The sequence below is a fragment of the Eretmochelys imbricata genome, chromosome 8 (assembly GCF_965152235.1).
Source record: "Eretmochelys imbricata isolate rEreImb1 chromosome 8, rEreImb1.hap1, whole genome shotgun sequence".
In the NCBI taxonomy this organism is placed as follows: Eukaryota; Metazoa; Chordata; order Testudines; family Cheloniidae; genus Eretmochelys; species Eretmochelys imbricata.
In genome coordinates, this window is record NC_135579.1 from 96,828,125 (window position 1) to 96,845,079 (window position 16,955).

Here is a 16,955-nt window from a genome sequence, read left to right on the forward strand (position 1 = left end):
CTAAGTTTCCCCCATGCCTCCACAGGTGCTGCAGTTGTCATTGCTATATAAAATGTCATGCAGCAATTCTGTACATGCTAGAGTTTAGTCAACTGAAGTCATCCTAAATCTGCATTTTGCATCCTGTATGATGCTGTGAAGAATAACACTGTGCCATGGCTTGCACTTTATGATACTTGCTGGTAGTTCACTTAATGTCTCTTGGCTCTTTTTGGGGTATCTAAAAAAAAATGGCTACCTTCCTCTCATAACTGTTGTTCTTTGAGATTGTCGGAAGGTTTTTCCTCTAGCGGTACCCCTCGGGTAAGCTGTGGAGCCCCCTGGAGTTACTTGCCAACCCACCGCCTGCTCCGTTCCTTCTTGCCTGAATACTCCCAACAGAGGAGAGGCGGGTGGGATTTGGAATGGACATGAACAACACATCTCGAAGAAGAACAGTTTTTTCTTCTTCAAGTGCTTGCTCATGTCCATTCCAATTAGGTGACTCCCAAGCCGTACTCTTGGAGGAGGGGTCGGAGTTCCTCTGGTTGCAGACTGCAGCACTGCTCTGCCAAATGCTGCGTCATCTCTGGACTGTTGAGAAATTGCGTAATGCGAGGTGAAGGTATGGATACAGGATCATGTGGCTGCCCTGCATATGTCCTGAATGGGCACTTGAGCTAGGAAAGTGGCATATGATTCTTGAGCTCTTGTAGAGTGCGCTGTCAACGTTGGGGCCGGAATCTTGGCCAAGTCATAGCAAGTCCTGATGCACGACATGATCTAAGATGATATGTGTTGGGAGGAGATGGAAAGCCCTTTCATCCTCTCTGCGACGGTGATGAAGAGCTCTGGGGACTTCTGAAATGGCTTTGTGCGCTTGATATAGAAAGCCAGGGCACATCTCACATCCAATTAATGAAGCATGCGATCTCTGTTATTGGCATGTGGCTTGAGGAAATGTCCTGATTTGTATAGAATTGAGAGACTACTTTAGGGAGAAACGCAGGGTGTGGGTGAAGTTGCACCTTGTCTTTATAAAAGGGGGCTCAGATGTCAGCACCTTGAATTCAGAGACCCTTCTGGCTGAGCTGATGGCCACTAGGAAAGCTACCTTCCAAGATAGGTAAAGCAAGGAACATGTTGCCATGGGCTCAAGTAGAGGGGGTCCATAAGCCTGGCAAGGACTAGATTGAGGTCCCAATGAGGAAGAGGCTGCCTCACCTGAGGACACAGTCTATCCAGCCCCTTGAGGAAGCGGCCTACCATCAGGTTTCCAAAGACTGACCTATCCTCTACCCCTGGGTGAAAGGCAGAGATGGCAGCCAAGTGTACCCTGATCGAAGAGGTCACCAACCCCTGCCATTTCAAGTTGAGCAGGTAGTCCAAAACATATGGGATCAAGACTTGTGGTGCAGGAGTACCCTTCTGCATAGACCAAATCAAGAACTGCTTCCACTTGGTGAGGTAAGTGGCTCGAGTAGAGGGCTTCCTGCTTCCGAGAAAGACCTCCTGAACTGAAGTTGAGACTGGTTTAACCATGGAGCTTCCACGCTGTGGGGTGGCGGGACTCCAGGTTAGGATGTCGTATCCTGCCGTTTTCTTGTGTGATGAGGTCTGGGAACAAGGGAAGGACTACTGGCCTGTCCACTGATAGGTCCAACAGCACTGGAGAGCCCATCCGCACTGGACTCAGCGGCCCCCCTGTCATGGCTGGAGTCGACAGCTGTGGGACTTGCAGGCCAGGTCTGGGGAGTCCCAACGCAGGACACACCCCACTGGTGTGCCGTGCCGGTGAGCGACCCTTGTCCATCTTCTTCTTATGCAGCACCGGCAATTGTGAATGGTACCGTGAGGTGGAGCTGAGCCTCGGGGCCGGGGAGCAGTGCCGATGTCGATGCTTCTTACAGGAGTCGTTCCTCAGTGCCAAGGGTTCCCACGCCGGTGCGCTGCGCATTGAGGCTGTTGGCAAAGTGCAGATTTCATTAGGAGGAGCTTCAGGCAAGAGTCTCTCTCCTTCTTTGTTCTGGGCTTAAAACCCCTACGTATCTTGTACCTATCCTCCTGATGACCCTTCCCGAGGCACTTGAGGCAGGAATCCTGCGGATCACCACGTGGCATAGGCTTCAGGCACGTCTCACAGGGCTTAAAGCCCTGGGACCAAGGCATGCCCCTGTCCGGTGGAAAGGGAATCAGGGAAGATCTTCCAGCTAAGTACTATTCAACTAATTAACGCTAGTGGGTGACTATTTACAACAACTATTCAAAGAAAGACCGCTAAGTAGGCACTTTCAATACACAAGACCGAGCTGCTCCAACAGCCATCACTGGCAGTAAGAAAGAACTGAGCAGAAGGTGTGTCAGCAAGGACCTATATACACTGCCATAAAGGTGCCACTCCACGGGGCTCCACAGCTGACCCGACGGATACGGCTAGAGGAAAAACTTTCTGACAATCGTGCACGTGGCACACCTACACCTAATTGGAATGGACATGAGCAAGCACTCGAAGAAGCCATAATTTCTGTATTTAAAGACAGTTTGTGAAATCGTCAAGGAAATGCTGCCACGTGGCTTCGGATTACATGAATTAGCATCAGCTCTGACCTCCTATAGCTATTCAGCAGCAATGATTTTCTGTCATGTAAAACCCAGCTTCAGCCCCCAAAGGAGAAACACAACAGTAAAGACTTTCAAATGGTTTGCTACTTTAATAGAATTTTGAGGAAACATTTGGAAGATGGTCTCCTCTGAACTGTAATGTGTAACATACCCAGGGGGCTGTAGATCTCCTTTGCAATCAAACTGGCGGCTGCTATCCATGAGCATCTATAGAGCTTCTGTACTCATTGTTAAGGCTAAGATTTTGTCACGGATATTTTTAGTCTGACTTTTACTAAAAGCATCTGGGACAAAATGGGGATCTGCGGGTCACCACACCACCTGAAGTGGGGCTGCTGCGCAGGGGATAGGAGCCACCTGCAGCAGCTGGGGGTTGCGGGATACACCTGTAGCTCAGGAGGGGTCCCCTGCTGCCCATGGGGGCCGGGAGCTGCAGGGTACCCCCACTGCCCGCAGCTCCAGGGGCCCACGGGGCCTGGGAGCTGGAGGTTCTCCCACCACCTGCAGGGGCCAAGAGCTGTGGGATGCTACCGGCTCCCATGTCCGCCGGGAGCTGTGGGGTACCCTGACCATCCACAGCATTGGGGGCCTGTGGTGGCTGAGAGCTCAGGGGTTCCCCCACTGCCCACAAGCTTGGGGGTTCCCCACCACCTCTGGCAGCCCCTGCAGCTTGCAGCCCCCATGGGCAGCAGAGGACCTTGCTGCTTCCCACTGCTGAAGTCACAGAGGTTGCTGGAAGTCACAGTTTCCATGACTTTCACGACCTCTGTGACTTGATCATAGCCTTATTCATTGTCAGTATAAATGAGAGTCTCAGCTATGGAGGCCGTTTGTTAACATAACCTTGAGGAAGACATGGCTTCAGGTAGGGGCTCTGGGCTAGATTCACAAGGGGGACGTAGATGTCTACCTGCCCCTTTAGGTGCTTAAGTTCAGCGTTTAGGTGCCACTGGCATTCACAAAACCCCACTCGGCTGCTGCCTAATCATATATGTGCCTGAAGCAGAGTGACACCTAAGTCCTGACACCACCGAGTAACCTGGTGTTCTAGCTCACACCCAGCCCTGGTGGGATTTTCAGATCAGTCATTCTCCCACCTGTCTTGCCTGCAGGGCCTCATCAGGACACGCCTAACTCACACAGAAGACAGAGGAGGCAGTGGTGCTACACACTACAGCCCAGCAATTAGTTGCGTTCACCTGGGATGTTGTGGGAGACCCAGGTTCAGGTCCCTGCCCTGCCTGATTTGGAGCAGGGACTTGAATCCTGGTTTCCCACATCCCAGGTGAGTGCCCTAACCCCTGGTCTTTTGAGCACAAGGGGGCCCATCACCATTTCCTCCAACTCCTCCTAGGTTTCTTGCCAGAAAGGACTGGCTTAGGGCTTAACTCCAGGGTTAGGGAAAGGGTTCAGAGCTGTGAATTCCAAGTGGGCGGAGACGCCTCCCTCTGGTGGAGTTAGGTGCCTAATTCCCTTTGAGGGGGAGGGCTTAGACCCAACCCCTTCCTCAGCATTTCCTACTGGCTAGTTTTGGCAGCTCAGTGTGGTGGTTTCTGTGAATCCCTTTCTCTGGCACCTGACTCTCCCCCAGCATTGTGTAGGGACCCTGAGCACCTAAATCAAGGTTGTGAATTTCACTAGGCAGCCAGGTACTCAGAAGTTAAGCATCGTAACTCCAAGTGTTGCAAGGCTCTAGCCCTCTGTAGCAGAGGGATTTCTTAATGTTTCTGTTGTGAAGACCTGTTTTGAGTCAGTAATAATAACCTGACCAGGAAAATTAGTTCCAGGCTTGAAACATGGTCTGAGTCTGCCGAGATGTTTTCAGACCGTAATGTAGCACGAAGCCTGGCTCTCAGCTGAATTCTCACAGCTCCCTTTGGTCTTCAGTTTGACTTCTGAGTACTCAGCATCTCCAGTCCTAGATTGATCCCTGGTGTAACTGCATTGACTTTAGTGGAGTTACACCAGGGATGAATTTGGCCCATGAGCTCAGGCTGGACATGTTTCAAAATGTATTTTTTAAAAAAATCTTTTTGTCTCTAAAATAAATAAAAAGCTGAGGCAAGGTAGCCAGCGTCAGCACATGGCCCTCCCTACCTTCATCTTCTTTGAATTGGAGTGCAGCAGTGCGCCTCGTATGGGCTAAAGCTGAAGACCACTCAAACTTCCGTGAGCACAGAATTTGGCTGCCCACTTGCTTACCGTTGTTTCCGACAGGAAGCTCCATTGTCTGCACTGATTGGCTGTGGGCTGCTATTCAAGGTATTGGTTTTGCCCTGTACGGGCTGGTCCTGGCTAAGCTTAGAGACCCACTTCACTCCCTGTGCTCTGCCATGGGTGGTAAGATCAACTGGCGCACCTCAGCTGCCATGTTTAAACATCTGAGGGCCACAGGCAGGACATTCTCAGTGACGAGCCCTCACCCCTGTTGGTCTCCCAGAGCCCAAGTTTGTTAACTCTTAAAGCTCCCTGCACAGGGAAAGAGTTACTGAGTTTCTGTTGAACCCTTTAATATACTCAGTGAACTCTGCATATAATTCATGTTTTAAATTGGGTAGAGGAGCCCAGGGAGCATGTTAGGTACAGGTTAATAAGACAAATGAAGAGTCTGTTGTATGTGGTTAAAGACTATTGTATGAAGCCATTTAAAATCCATCCTGGTGTCATTTTAAAGCACTGGTGACCTGCCGCCCTGATGAGTTCCAGTGTGGGGACGGGACCTGTATCGATGGAGCAAAGCAGTGCAACAAGGTACACGACTGTCCTGACAACAGCGATGAGGCAGGCTGCATTAACGGTACGTTTAGCCAATGCACCTTACACTCCAGTGTATGATACAATAAGAAGTCCAGCTCAGTTAGAGCATTGTAGGCACTGGAGATTTAAAAGACCTATTAGCTTTCCTAATCCATCTCCCCAGGCCAATGCAGGGTTGTTCCTTACAGAGCATTTTAAATTAGTCCAGTAATGGGGCTTCTTTAGGAACTTTTCCAAAGTCCTAATAGACCTCACTCTTTGAAAAAAAAATTCCTGCATGATGTTCAGTCTAAATATTCTTTTGCTTAACACCATCTCATTACTGCTAATTTTAACCTCTTGAAGCTTGATGTTCAGTCTTCATTATCATGACCCTAATCTAATTTAGTCGCTTTCCTCTCTTGCCCAACACAACAGAGTCCACGTGTGAAAGCCCCAGGAAGTTTCAGTGTAAAAATGGAGAGTGCATTGATGGAGTCAAAGTGTGCGATTCACATAGAGACTGCAGGGACGGGTCTGACGAGCCTGTGAAAGAATGTGGTACAGTACACACCTCTTTCCTCTTATTGCTGCTGTGTTAACCTCTTCTCTCTCTGGTGCTCATGACTAGCAGAATAACAACATGTGGCTGCTAATGCCATTCCTAGCTGCACTCTGTCTCTCTCTCTCTCTCTGCACACACTGTACCCATTGCATGGATATAAATGGAAGCAGAATTGGGCTCTCTGGCTTTCTGAGGTCATTGGGCTTGCACAGATGTGACTGGAGGCTTGCCCAGAGGCTCCATTCTACTCCACCAAGAAATGCACTTTGTCTTCATGGAGGGATGTGTGATCTGAGCACAGGACCAGGAGCAAGGAACTCATAAATTCTGATCCCCCTGACACCAGGTAATTACTGGTGTGTGGGCTAATTAGTGTTTGTAAAATGCTTTAAAGATAGAAACTGATTTCTGAGTATTATTGTCAGATAGTGAGTTCTATGGGTGTTTTCCATTTCCAGTTTCTACATGTTCCATATTCTACATGCAGGGGACTGGACTAGATGACCTCTTGAGGTCCCTTCGTGTTCTATGATTCCATGTTATTGAGGTTTTTGTTAGGGATTAAGGGCATGGTGTCAAATGAGCCTGATAAAAATTCCCTCTGTGTAAAATTACATTGGATTCCAAGTTAGTGAAAATCACAGATGCCATAAAAGCACATCTCTGATAAGCACCTGTTTGCCTCATCGACATTGTTAGAAGGTCAAGAGAATCCAAACCACACCACCAAAGAGCAGTTCCATTCTTCCTGGAGGACTCCTTGGTGCAGGAAATAGGTGGGTTATTGAGCTTTCATCCCTCCTTTTAGGAGAATACTGCCAGCAGCAGCACTAGTTTGGAGTACTCAGGCAGTGCAAGGACTGCGATTGTGGCTGGCTCACATGCAAAGGTGTATGGGAAAGGCTCCTTGTGCTCTTCCCTTCCACCCTTGCACACCTGGCCTCAAAGATTGCTGGCACACCAGCAGTAATCTGGCTTCAAATATTGGTAGTACAAAGAGGCTAGTTCAGAAAATGTAACTGGGTGAAAAAATATAGGAAGATTTTTTTTTTTCTTTCAAACCCTGATTCAGAAATAGGGAAACGTGACCCTGACCAAGGTCTGAAGTTCTAGTGCTGACTTTTGTCCTTTATCCCTGAGCTGACAAAGGCCAGCCAAGCCACTTGTGTCGCCTGTCACTCCGTATCAACCCAAACAGAGAGACGGGGAACCTGTACAGGGGGATCTCATAGGCTCTCCACCTCCACCCAGAATCGTCAGCCCGTGAACATTGATGCATGACGCCTTTCACTCACACCTGACTCAGCACAGAGGAGTCTATGTGAGCGTATGCTTGGGAGACAGTGATTTAACATTGCTGTTCTTCTTCGAGTGCTTGCTCATGCCCATTCCATAGTAGGTGTGTGTGCTCGGCACATGCACCGGTGCCGGAAGTTTTTTCCTCAGCAGTATCCAGAGGGAACCGGCTCTGGCACCCTCTGGAGTGGCGCTCACATGGCACAACATAAGGGGCGCCGCCAGCAACATGCAGGTAATTAGAACAGGGAAGTGGGAGTCAGGAGATACAGGTTCTGTTCCAGCCACTGGCTCACTGTGTGACCTTGAGCAAGTCATTTAACCACTGTCTGTCTCAGTTTCCCCGTCTGTAAAATGGGGCATAAGTGTACTTAGCACCTCTCCGTAGCACTTTGAGATCCTCAGAAGGGCGCCAAACAATGCAGAGTTTTATTAGTCATCTTATTTAAATTGTCAGGTGGATATGTGGCCCCAGTTTGGGTAATTGGCTGTTCTTCCATAATAGAAAATTGAGCACAGTTGGCCTACTTCTAGGCCTATGATAAGAGCTGCAGTGAGAGAACCAGAGCTCGAGTAGTTTTTATATCCATGCTACAAAGCACCCCTGTAACCAGAAGTGTGATTGACATGCAAATCCTTGTTTAAGTTACAATAACCTATAGCATTTTGAAGTCTGTGTGTGTGTGCATGTGTTCAGCCTAATAGGCTAGAGGCCAATATAACGATAGTAAAAGGCAATTTCCATTTAATAAATGTCAAAGAACAGCTATGGCACACAGTACGACTCTGTGGACAGCGACTCAGAGCCTAGTGATCTTGCTGCTATTAATAACATGCTTATTTCTTTGTTAGGAAAGTGGAAGCATACTACATCCGAGTCGCTGTCTCTCCTGGTGCAATGTTTTCCTAGCCCGTTGACTTTAATTGGCTTGTTGTTGTTTTTATTCTCTTCCAAGGGTACTGGTTTAATGGTTCTGCTGCTACACTGCTACACAATGGTATCCACAGAAGCAAGAAGTAAAAATAAATAAATCTGACTGTATATTACAGTAAAGCTTCAAGCTGATGGGCTGCATGCCCAAGTGAACCGCTATGCCCCAGAACTCCCACATCATCTGCATCAGCAATCCTAGACAGAGGAAGAAATTTCTCTTCACCTTGTATAGGTTAATTGGAACAACAAGAAAAATGTTTTTTCTGGCAAGAAAACAACCTTCCTCAACCTCTCTCCAGTTATAGTTACGAGGATGCAATAATTCTACTCTTTCAATTTCAGCTCTTGCACAAGGGGGAAAAACAGCATTTGATGAGACAGCATTTTGGTCTTAGATGGGACTATCACTGTATAGACTGTACACATGAGTTAGATTAGGCTGTCAGCAGTCAGACTGTCCACATCTCACTGTTAGCTCGGGGTGTCTTGTGTACGGACTGTACATAAGTGAGGTGGGAATATCTCCAAAGGACTGTACCTTGGTGTATGCTGGGGCTCTCTCAGCATAGATTGCCCTGGTGTATTAGATGGGAATATCTAATACCACATAGACTCTCCCCAGTTAGCTGGGACCATTGGGTCGGATGACTGTCCTGGAATGGATTATTACAGCTCAAGGAAACAGTTTGGTATGTGCCACCAGAGTAGGGAGAGGGGGAAGTCAAATGGGGATAATTCTCAGGCAGTTAATGCCTGGAAGCAAAAGATTTATGACTGGATGGGAACTGCGAACCCAAGAATTTTGTACAGTATCCCCAGGGTCTCTGATTTGCATTTTAGGCCACTGGTTTCTAGTCCAAAGGGACTTTAAAATGTCAGTTTGGAGTGTTACCGAGAAAGAGAGAATTTTGGTGGGTGTTTTCTATTTGTGAAGTCACTAGTGCGCTCCATGCTGCTGGCTCCCAATCACCAGCAGCTGGTAGCTACTGAAACATTTCTGGGTACCTCAACGCCTTTTAACGTACTCAGTCTTGTAATTAAAAAACATCCTTTATCCTACATAATCTGTATGCTTCTTTTAGACCAAAATGAATGTTCGATCAACAACGGTGGGTGCTCACACATATGCAAAGACTTGAAGATCGGTTATGAATGTGAATGCCCTCCCGGATACAAGCTTCTGGATAAAAAAACGTGTGGAGGTAATTTACATGCAAACAGCAGTCTCTTGTTTCACTGTACAGAGACGTAATTATAGTCACTCCAGCATTGCTCCATCACAGATGGTTTGATTTCAAGTTATTGATGGGTTTCAAACGCTCCTTTCAGACATAGATGAATGTGAGAATCCAGACGCTTGTAGCCAGATCTGCATTAATTACAAAGGGGACTACAAATGTGAATGCTACGAGGGATACGAGATGGACACCCTGTCCAAGAACTGCAAAGCCGTAGGTAAGGCAACCCCGGCAAGCACTCAAACCCGACTGACCCAGTAGTATGAGTGTTATAAAGAAACGTGGGTCCATGGGCCAAGGGTTGGGGGAAAGGAGACAAAAGGAAAATTAAAAGCCAAATGCATTCATTTAAAACTATACAAAACTGCTACAGCAGATGTGTCCCGAGGCAACAGCTCCACTCGTCATGCAGATCAGAATATTTTAGCAGTGTGTGCAGCTCAAGATTACAGTCAGCAGTTGGCAGTTTGAAGATGAGACTAAAAAGGAAAGTCTCTTGACAGGTGTTTAAAAACAGTGCAGCAAAAATTAAGTAATAATAAGAAAAAAGGAACACAATCAAAAATAGTTGGATTAGCCAGCCCTTCCCGCAGACCCATCCCCCACGTCTCCCCAAACTCTACACGAATCTCAAAAAGAACAGCGCAGCAGCTCACTTGCTCTAAAAGAAACAAACGTCCCAGCTCATTGCAAAAGAAAATATGCTAATGTCAGGGAGCTGGAAAGCTATATTATAAAAGGTCTAGGATCAGCCATGTTGAATATCATTTCATGGAAGGGATTGGCCTTTGGTGGAGTGATTTCCTGAGGGAGCTGGCTCAGTAAAGTTTTGTCCTGGGAATTTCAGATAAGTTTTCTTATTATACCTAATATATTGTATATAAAAAGTCCTTAAAGTCAGCATGTCCAGCAGACTTTATGTACGCGCCGGACCCCTTCCTTGCACTGTCTGGGGGCAGCTGAAGTTGTCACCTAGGGGTTGTCCTAGGACCCACCCTTCTGCTCCCTGCTCAGAAATTCCTGGCCCCTCAGGGTCTCTGCAGGGTAGCTTTAAAGCCAGAGTGCCTGCTGGGAGAGCCCTATCAGGCTTGGAGGGTGGAGGTGGGGCTCACATTTTTAGAACTCCAAATGGAACCTTTGCTCAGCTTTCTCCTGTATCGCTCTTTTTTCCCTTCCCAGTGTTCCCTGTGTCCCATCTATCCCCCATGGTGCAGGGTGCCTTTGCCTCCAAGTGGGAGCTGGGTAACTCTCAATAAACTCACTCTTTCCTTAAATATTTTCCCCTCAGTTCAAGTCTTTTAGGAAGTGACTTCTCACCACTGAAAATAGGAGACACTGGGATAAATCATGCAGTCCTTACTCAAGCAAAGCTCCCACTTGTAGTCTGATGATTAATTTGAGGTGCAGAATGCACTTATCACTAATAGGTTTGTTCTTTGGGGACTACACAGAGATTAATTAGGATGATGACTGTGAGAGACAGAGAAAGACTTTGAGTTTTATTAATACCATGATGAATAGAAACAAAAATCACAGAATTAGAAAAACAAGAGTAACAGCAGATTCCTCATCAGGTATACTCATGAATTTGGGTTCCCCTTAGGGTGAGATTAAGCATTAAGGTTGTCACTCCTGCTGAGGGTTGGGTTTGAGCCTCTTTTATGGACTTATTCCTTGCACCCAGTGGCACATTAGCCACTGGGCCAATGGGATCTCTGCCCAGGGGCCCTGGCCAATTAGGAGGCCCTGAAAAAATGGGCACTCCCGTGCCCCGACCCCATTCCCTGGCAGGATTGCTGGGTGGGTGGGGCAGAGGAAGCCCCTGCACCCCAACCTCACTCCCCAGCAGCAGTGCCAGGTGGCAGGGGAAGCCCCAGTGTGGGGACCTCATCTGCGGCCCTGAGACTGAAGGAACTCTAGCTCCCTGCTGCGGTCTGAGGGCTGGGGAGCTCTTACTCCCCACTGTGGCCCTAGGGCCGTGGCTGGGGGACAGAGCTTCTCCAGTCTTGGGGTTGCAGTGGGGGCAGGGCTGAAAGGAGCAAATGTGGGACCGCAGATGGGGTACGGAATGTGGGTGGAACAGGGCAGGGACACAGAGGGAAGGGACAGAATGGGTGGGTATGTGGGCAGGGCTGCAGGCAGGAGCTCCCCACTTGCTCTGGTCCAGGGCCCCACCAATCTTTATTCCACCTCTGCTTACACCCACCTATTTCTAAGACCATATTTGATTAGGTTTTGGCCTTCTGTTCATATTTGTCATGCCTGCACCCATTTTGGGGGCTCCAACAATTGTATCATTTGTGCAGATAGAAGTTAAGGAGACTAGCTAAACAAAGCCTTTGTGGTCAAGACCATTTATCAGATGATATATATGGCTAAGTCTTCTGACCCAAGGTTACTTACTTATGTTAATTCGTACTAGACCTAATGTGACCGTATACTATTACTACCAGTAGCCTCAAGCTAAATACTAGGCTTCAGGCTCACTGAAAAGCCCATTTTAAAATGACCTTTACATTTCTTTGCTTACTCCTGCTTGCATTATAGATTTAGTTTAATTTGCACTCATTTAGCAAGCATCTTCACTTTTTCTAAGATATAAATGTTTATTTACCTGATCCCCTGAGCTGAGGTCAAAGGTCAACACACTGAAACTATGCAGAATTATCCACCACTTCTGATGGTTTTGAGGGTCACTGACAGCACATATCTCCAGGGTTCGGTCCTTACAAGCAGTGCTCATCCCTTTGTCATATCTACGCTCCCTGCAATGGGAGGTTTGTCTGAGTAAGAACTCAGTCACAAAGGAAGCTGAGATGCATACATTTTTTCCTGAGGAAAATAACACAGATAATATGCTTCCATCTCTCCTGAGTTTGTCATAAGAAAAATATATTCGACATTTCCTGTTAGAATTTCTGGGCTGGCCTGTGGCCTTAGTACCTCAACCCCAGTAGAGGTGGATGCCATTACATTTGACATGAGCTGTTGGGGCCAGAGGCTTCATGCCTGCAAAGGACAGACACCAGCTGAGTGAATCCAAGAGCTCTTGCTGGAGCATACTTAAGTGTGCCCCCACCCCTCCTGTTAGGAGGTGCCAGATGTGCTATCTGCAGAGCCAATCGCCAGTGGCCAGGCATGGGCCCATCTCCTTGGACATGGCACTAATGTCCCTCTGCACTTCGTACTCAAGCAGTGCAACCCCGAGGAGGCCTCTGACTGCCCCCTGCTTGCAAGTTGGGGAGGGGTGGCTGTGCCTACTCGCCCCCAGCCCCCCTAGCTCATCCAGGCATGAGCAACCCGAATCAGACCCTACACCAGTTAAAAATGTATCATCTAGAGTGAAGAAACCCCTCAGTGTTTCTTTCACTTGTGACTTCTTAACATGTTGAGCAGAATAAGAGCAAATGTTGCTGCTGCTCTGGCAAGCTGCTGCTGCTGCTCAGACTCTTCATGTTCTGATGTAACAGCTCCCCCTCTGGGAAATAGTGACATTTGCTTCTGGTACACAGCAAAACTCCCTCACAGGATATAACCGCAAATAAAGCGGGCAGCATGGTGCCTTTGGCTTCAGTGAGATCACCCTCAATGTTATGCCCTGCATAATGAGAGCTGGATGTGGCACTTGGACCTCTGCTCTCAAGTCAGCTGGTAAAATAAAAGCCATGCCTGTTTGTTTTCTGTGATAGGCAAGAGTCCATACCTGATCTTCACCAACCGCCACGAGGTACGTAAGATAGATCTGGTGAAAAGGGACTACTCTCGCATCATCCCCATGCTGAAGAATGTGGTGGCTTTGGATGTGGAGGTGGCAACAAACAGGATATACTGGTGTGATTTGTTCTACAGAAAGATATACAGGTAATGGGCCAGGGCAGGTACGCGTTCTGGTACACATAGTATGGTTCATTTTATACTACTGATAATAATGATGATCTGTAAGGATGCCCCCGTTCTATTGAACAGCGGCATGGTGAGCAGCGTCTGTCTATAGGACCACGGAGTGTCTCTCTTTTTATTTGGTTACACACGCTGGCCCAGATTTTAAGTGGGCCTACAAAAACGTGCAGGCATATGACCAGGTATCTGATCGGAGAACACAAGAGCATTTTCGTGGTACCAACAGATACCTCTGCAAGTTTGCACACACACACATTGCCTGAGGAGTTATGTATTTGTATTACAACAGTGTTTAGAGACCCCAGCTGAAATCAGGGCCTCTCTGTAGTATATGTTGCTCAAAAACACAGAGACAGGACGTGCCCCGAAGAGGTTACTGTCTAATACACAACAGAGGCAAAGAGTGGGAGAAAGGAAGTGCCATTATCATCATTTTACAGATGGGGAATGCACAGAGACTAAGGGGTATGTTCACAAATGGGGTTTAGGTACCTAACTGATACTTTAGCCGCCTAAGTCCAACATTTAGGCGACATTGACATTCACAAAACCACAGCTCAGCTACTACCTAAGCCCCCGTGGGTGCCTACATTTCCACCAATAAAATCCCTAGGTGCCTAAGTTTGTACTTATGGGCATGTGCACAGCCACCTAAGTCCTGACAGGACTGAGGAGTGTGGCACCTCACTCACCTAAGCCCCTGCAGATTTCACAAATGTGGCATTTCCCCACCTCTTCCACCAGTGGGACCCAATCCTATGGGTGTGTTCAGAGCATAGCTAACAGATCAGATCCTGCATGAAACTTGGTGACAGCGCCACGGACCCTTCCCCCAATACCCCGGTGGTTAGAGCACTTACCCAGGATGTGGGAGAGCTGGGTTCAAATGCCTTGTCTCCCTGATGTGGATCAGGGACACGAACCCAGGTCTCCCACCTTCCAAGGCTATGCGGCATCCTGGAATGAGTCTCTCCCAGTCTCTCCTGCTGAAGCTGCTCCATTGTGTATGAAATACTTAACCGGTAACTGGGCCAGAGAGGGCATGGAAACAACTGTATAGTCCAGTGATTAGGGCACTTCCCTGGGAGATCCAGGTTCCAGTCCCTGCTCCACTGAATATTTAAAGTATTTCATACAGAGTTAGGTGCTTGTGACTGCAGGAGAGGGTTTGCAGCTGTGGATTTGAGCAGAGGGAGGCCTGAAGTTAGGCACCTAACTGCTTTTGAGGGGCAGGGCTTAGGCCACACCCCTTCCCCACAGTATTTCCTTTGGATAGTTTAGACAGCTCCCCACTCAGCTTGCTGGCTCTTGTGAATCCCATTCTTAGGTGCCTAATTCTCCCCATACATTGTGTGGGAAGCTTGGGTGGGTGCCTGACTTGGGGTTGTGAATTCCACTAAGCAGCAGGGCACCTAAGAGCCAGGTGCTGCAACATTCAGCATTGCATCACTTATGTCCCCATTGCGCATACAGCCATTGCGAATTGCCCAACCTTGCACAGGAAATCTCTGGCAGATCCACAGAGTCGTGACTCCTAAACTGTGGTCCAGTGCCTTAAACCATACCATATTTTTTTCCACTCTATCCCCCTCTCCAGGTGTTTTTATGGCACCCATCCCCATATTATGTAACAGGCACCTGCTGAAAACATAGTCTGCTTGTCACTGGAACACAGTATCCAGATGTGTTTGCTAGTCGTGTGTTTAATCAAAAAGTGCAGCTGCATTTCATTTATGCACCAAGCCTCCTTCTTGTGCACTCTCATTTGCATTGGTATTGCACCCTATTGCAGCATCTGTAGTGATTTGTTCTGGTTTTCAGCTAATGATCAGAGGGCCATTTACTAGTTTCAGTAAGTAACAGAGCTACAGGGTGTCTGTAGGCTGCCGTAGCTCAGATTCCAGGGTTAGGGAAATTTGCCCAAGCTGTGATGAGGTAATGAAGTGACTAGCCAGGTATGTAAATAGCCCTGTGAGCACACTGGGGCAGTGTAAATAGGAAGATGGTTGGGATGGATGCTGAGATTTCACTCTGAAAGTCTGACACTCTAGAAAACGTGTATCTGGGGTGGGTAAGGGTTACACATACATACACAGAGAATTATTTAACACACACTGCTTCTTCTGAAGCACACTGGCAGTGAATACCTCCAGAGTTCAGATAGGTGCTCATGCCCTTCTCATGGCTACATCAAGAGTTTGTTTTCTGTCCAAGCAGCAGGACATTTGTCTCTTTTACTCCTGTTTGTGTTAGCTTTTCCACAGGCCTTAGATCTTCTTCACAATGAGCTTTTGTGTCAGAATTACCTATTAGCTGTTAACTCTTCTGTTTAAAATAATGACATCTGCACTGATATTGAATACTGTTCATGCAAAAGACCTTGGTGCCCCATTGGTGATGGAGCAGAACTCCACCTGCCACATTCTACGGGGAAGTGTAATCTGTAATTAATTTGAGATGCCATAGCAGGATGTAAACAAGTGGTATAGCAAATAATTACCGGCAAGAGAATGCTCTCCTGATTTATGCTGGGTGTCATCCATGGATGGCCACTCCCAACCTGTATCATTGTCTCGTCTTGAAAGACGTCCCACACAGACCTTCCATTATCCACTTTGGCCTACAACTCCCAATCATTAGATCCTTTGACAAACCAAGATGGAACTTCAGAAAGGCAGACTGGAAAAAGTACACAGAAGCTCTAGAAAAATGTCATCTCCATACCATCACAGATCATCCTGGTCTACAAAGCTTTCAGTTGATTCCGAGGAGCCATCTTCAAAGCTGCTTGTGCATCCATATTGCACAACCACCGTCCAGTCTACATGCTGTGCCTTCATGCTGAATGTTACTAAACTGCTTGGTCACTATGGATCCTCTGGTGATCCAGGTATTGCTGACCATGTAATCGAGTCACTGGAGGCTGCTAGACAGGCACAATGGGAAGACTGCTCAAAATCTAGACATCATACACTTAAGCTGGAAATGCTGGAATTTTATTTGCTGTCTCGGCAAAGCTTAGCAGTCACCATCCCTAAGCCAACCACCTGGCATACCAAACCAAGCTGCCAGTTCTGTCAGAGACTCAGCAACACGTAGAGTCATTCACAGCCACAGTTAGACCAAATCGTAAGTGACAGTAATTGTGGCACTGCTCCTGGTTATGACAACATATTGCCATATGATTGAAGCACCTCAGGACTCATGCTTATCAGTGACTGGTGCAGTTCTTCACAAAGAGTGAATTCCAAAGACATTGTTAATGTCAAAAGTCATTGCTCTCCTGAAACTGGGGAAAGAGCCACATAATATTGCAAGCTATCAACTGATATCCCCGTTGTCTGTGCCATTCAAGGTGCTGGAGCATCTCGCTCCCAAGCGCATCTCCCAGAAGTGGAATCAGTGCTCAGCATGAAGCAAGCAGGCTTTTGGACAGGTTGGAGTACCTGCAATCAAGTGCTAGTTTTGAAAACATTCTTCAAAAATGATTTTCAGAAAAACCTGAAGACAGGAGCCATATTTCTGGACCTGCCAGCAGCATATGATGTGGTCTGGTGCACGGGGCTCTCAGTCAAATTGTCAAGAGCACTTCCAGCATATGTAGTCAACGTCATTGACCTTCTCCACAACAGATGTTTCCAAGTGCACATGGGAGACAGAGTTAGCCTGTGGAAAAGACAAACCA

General features: G+C 47.5%; 1 protein-coding gene across 1 annotated transcript in view; it reads left to right on the plus strand.

Annotated features, from left to right (window-relative positions):
* Window positions 1–16,955, plus strand: part of LRP8 (LDL receptor related protein 8) — a 296,358-nt gene that overhangs the window by 251,589 nt on the left and 27,814 nt on the right. Inside the window, exons 6-10 of the mRNA XM_077824837.1 lie at window positions 5,276–5,398; window positions 5,776–5,898; window positions 9,215–9,334; window positions 9,462–9,587; window positions 13,060–13,231. Of these exons, the coding sequence (XP_077680963.1) occupies window positions 5,276–5,398; window positions 5,776–5,898; window positions 9,215–9,334; window positions 9,462–9,587; window positions 13,060–13,231 (664 nt within the window). The remainder of the gene's footprint in view (window positions 1–5,275; window positions 5,399–5,775; window positions 5,899–9,214; window positions 9,335–9,461; window positions 9,588–13,059; window positions 13,232–16,955) is intronic.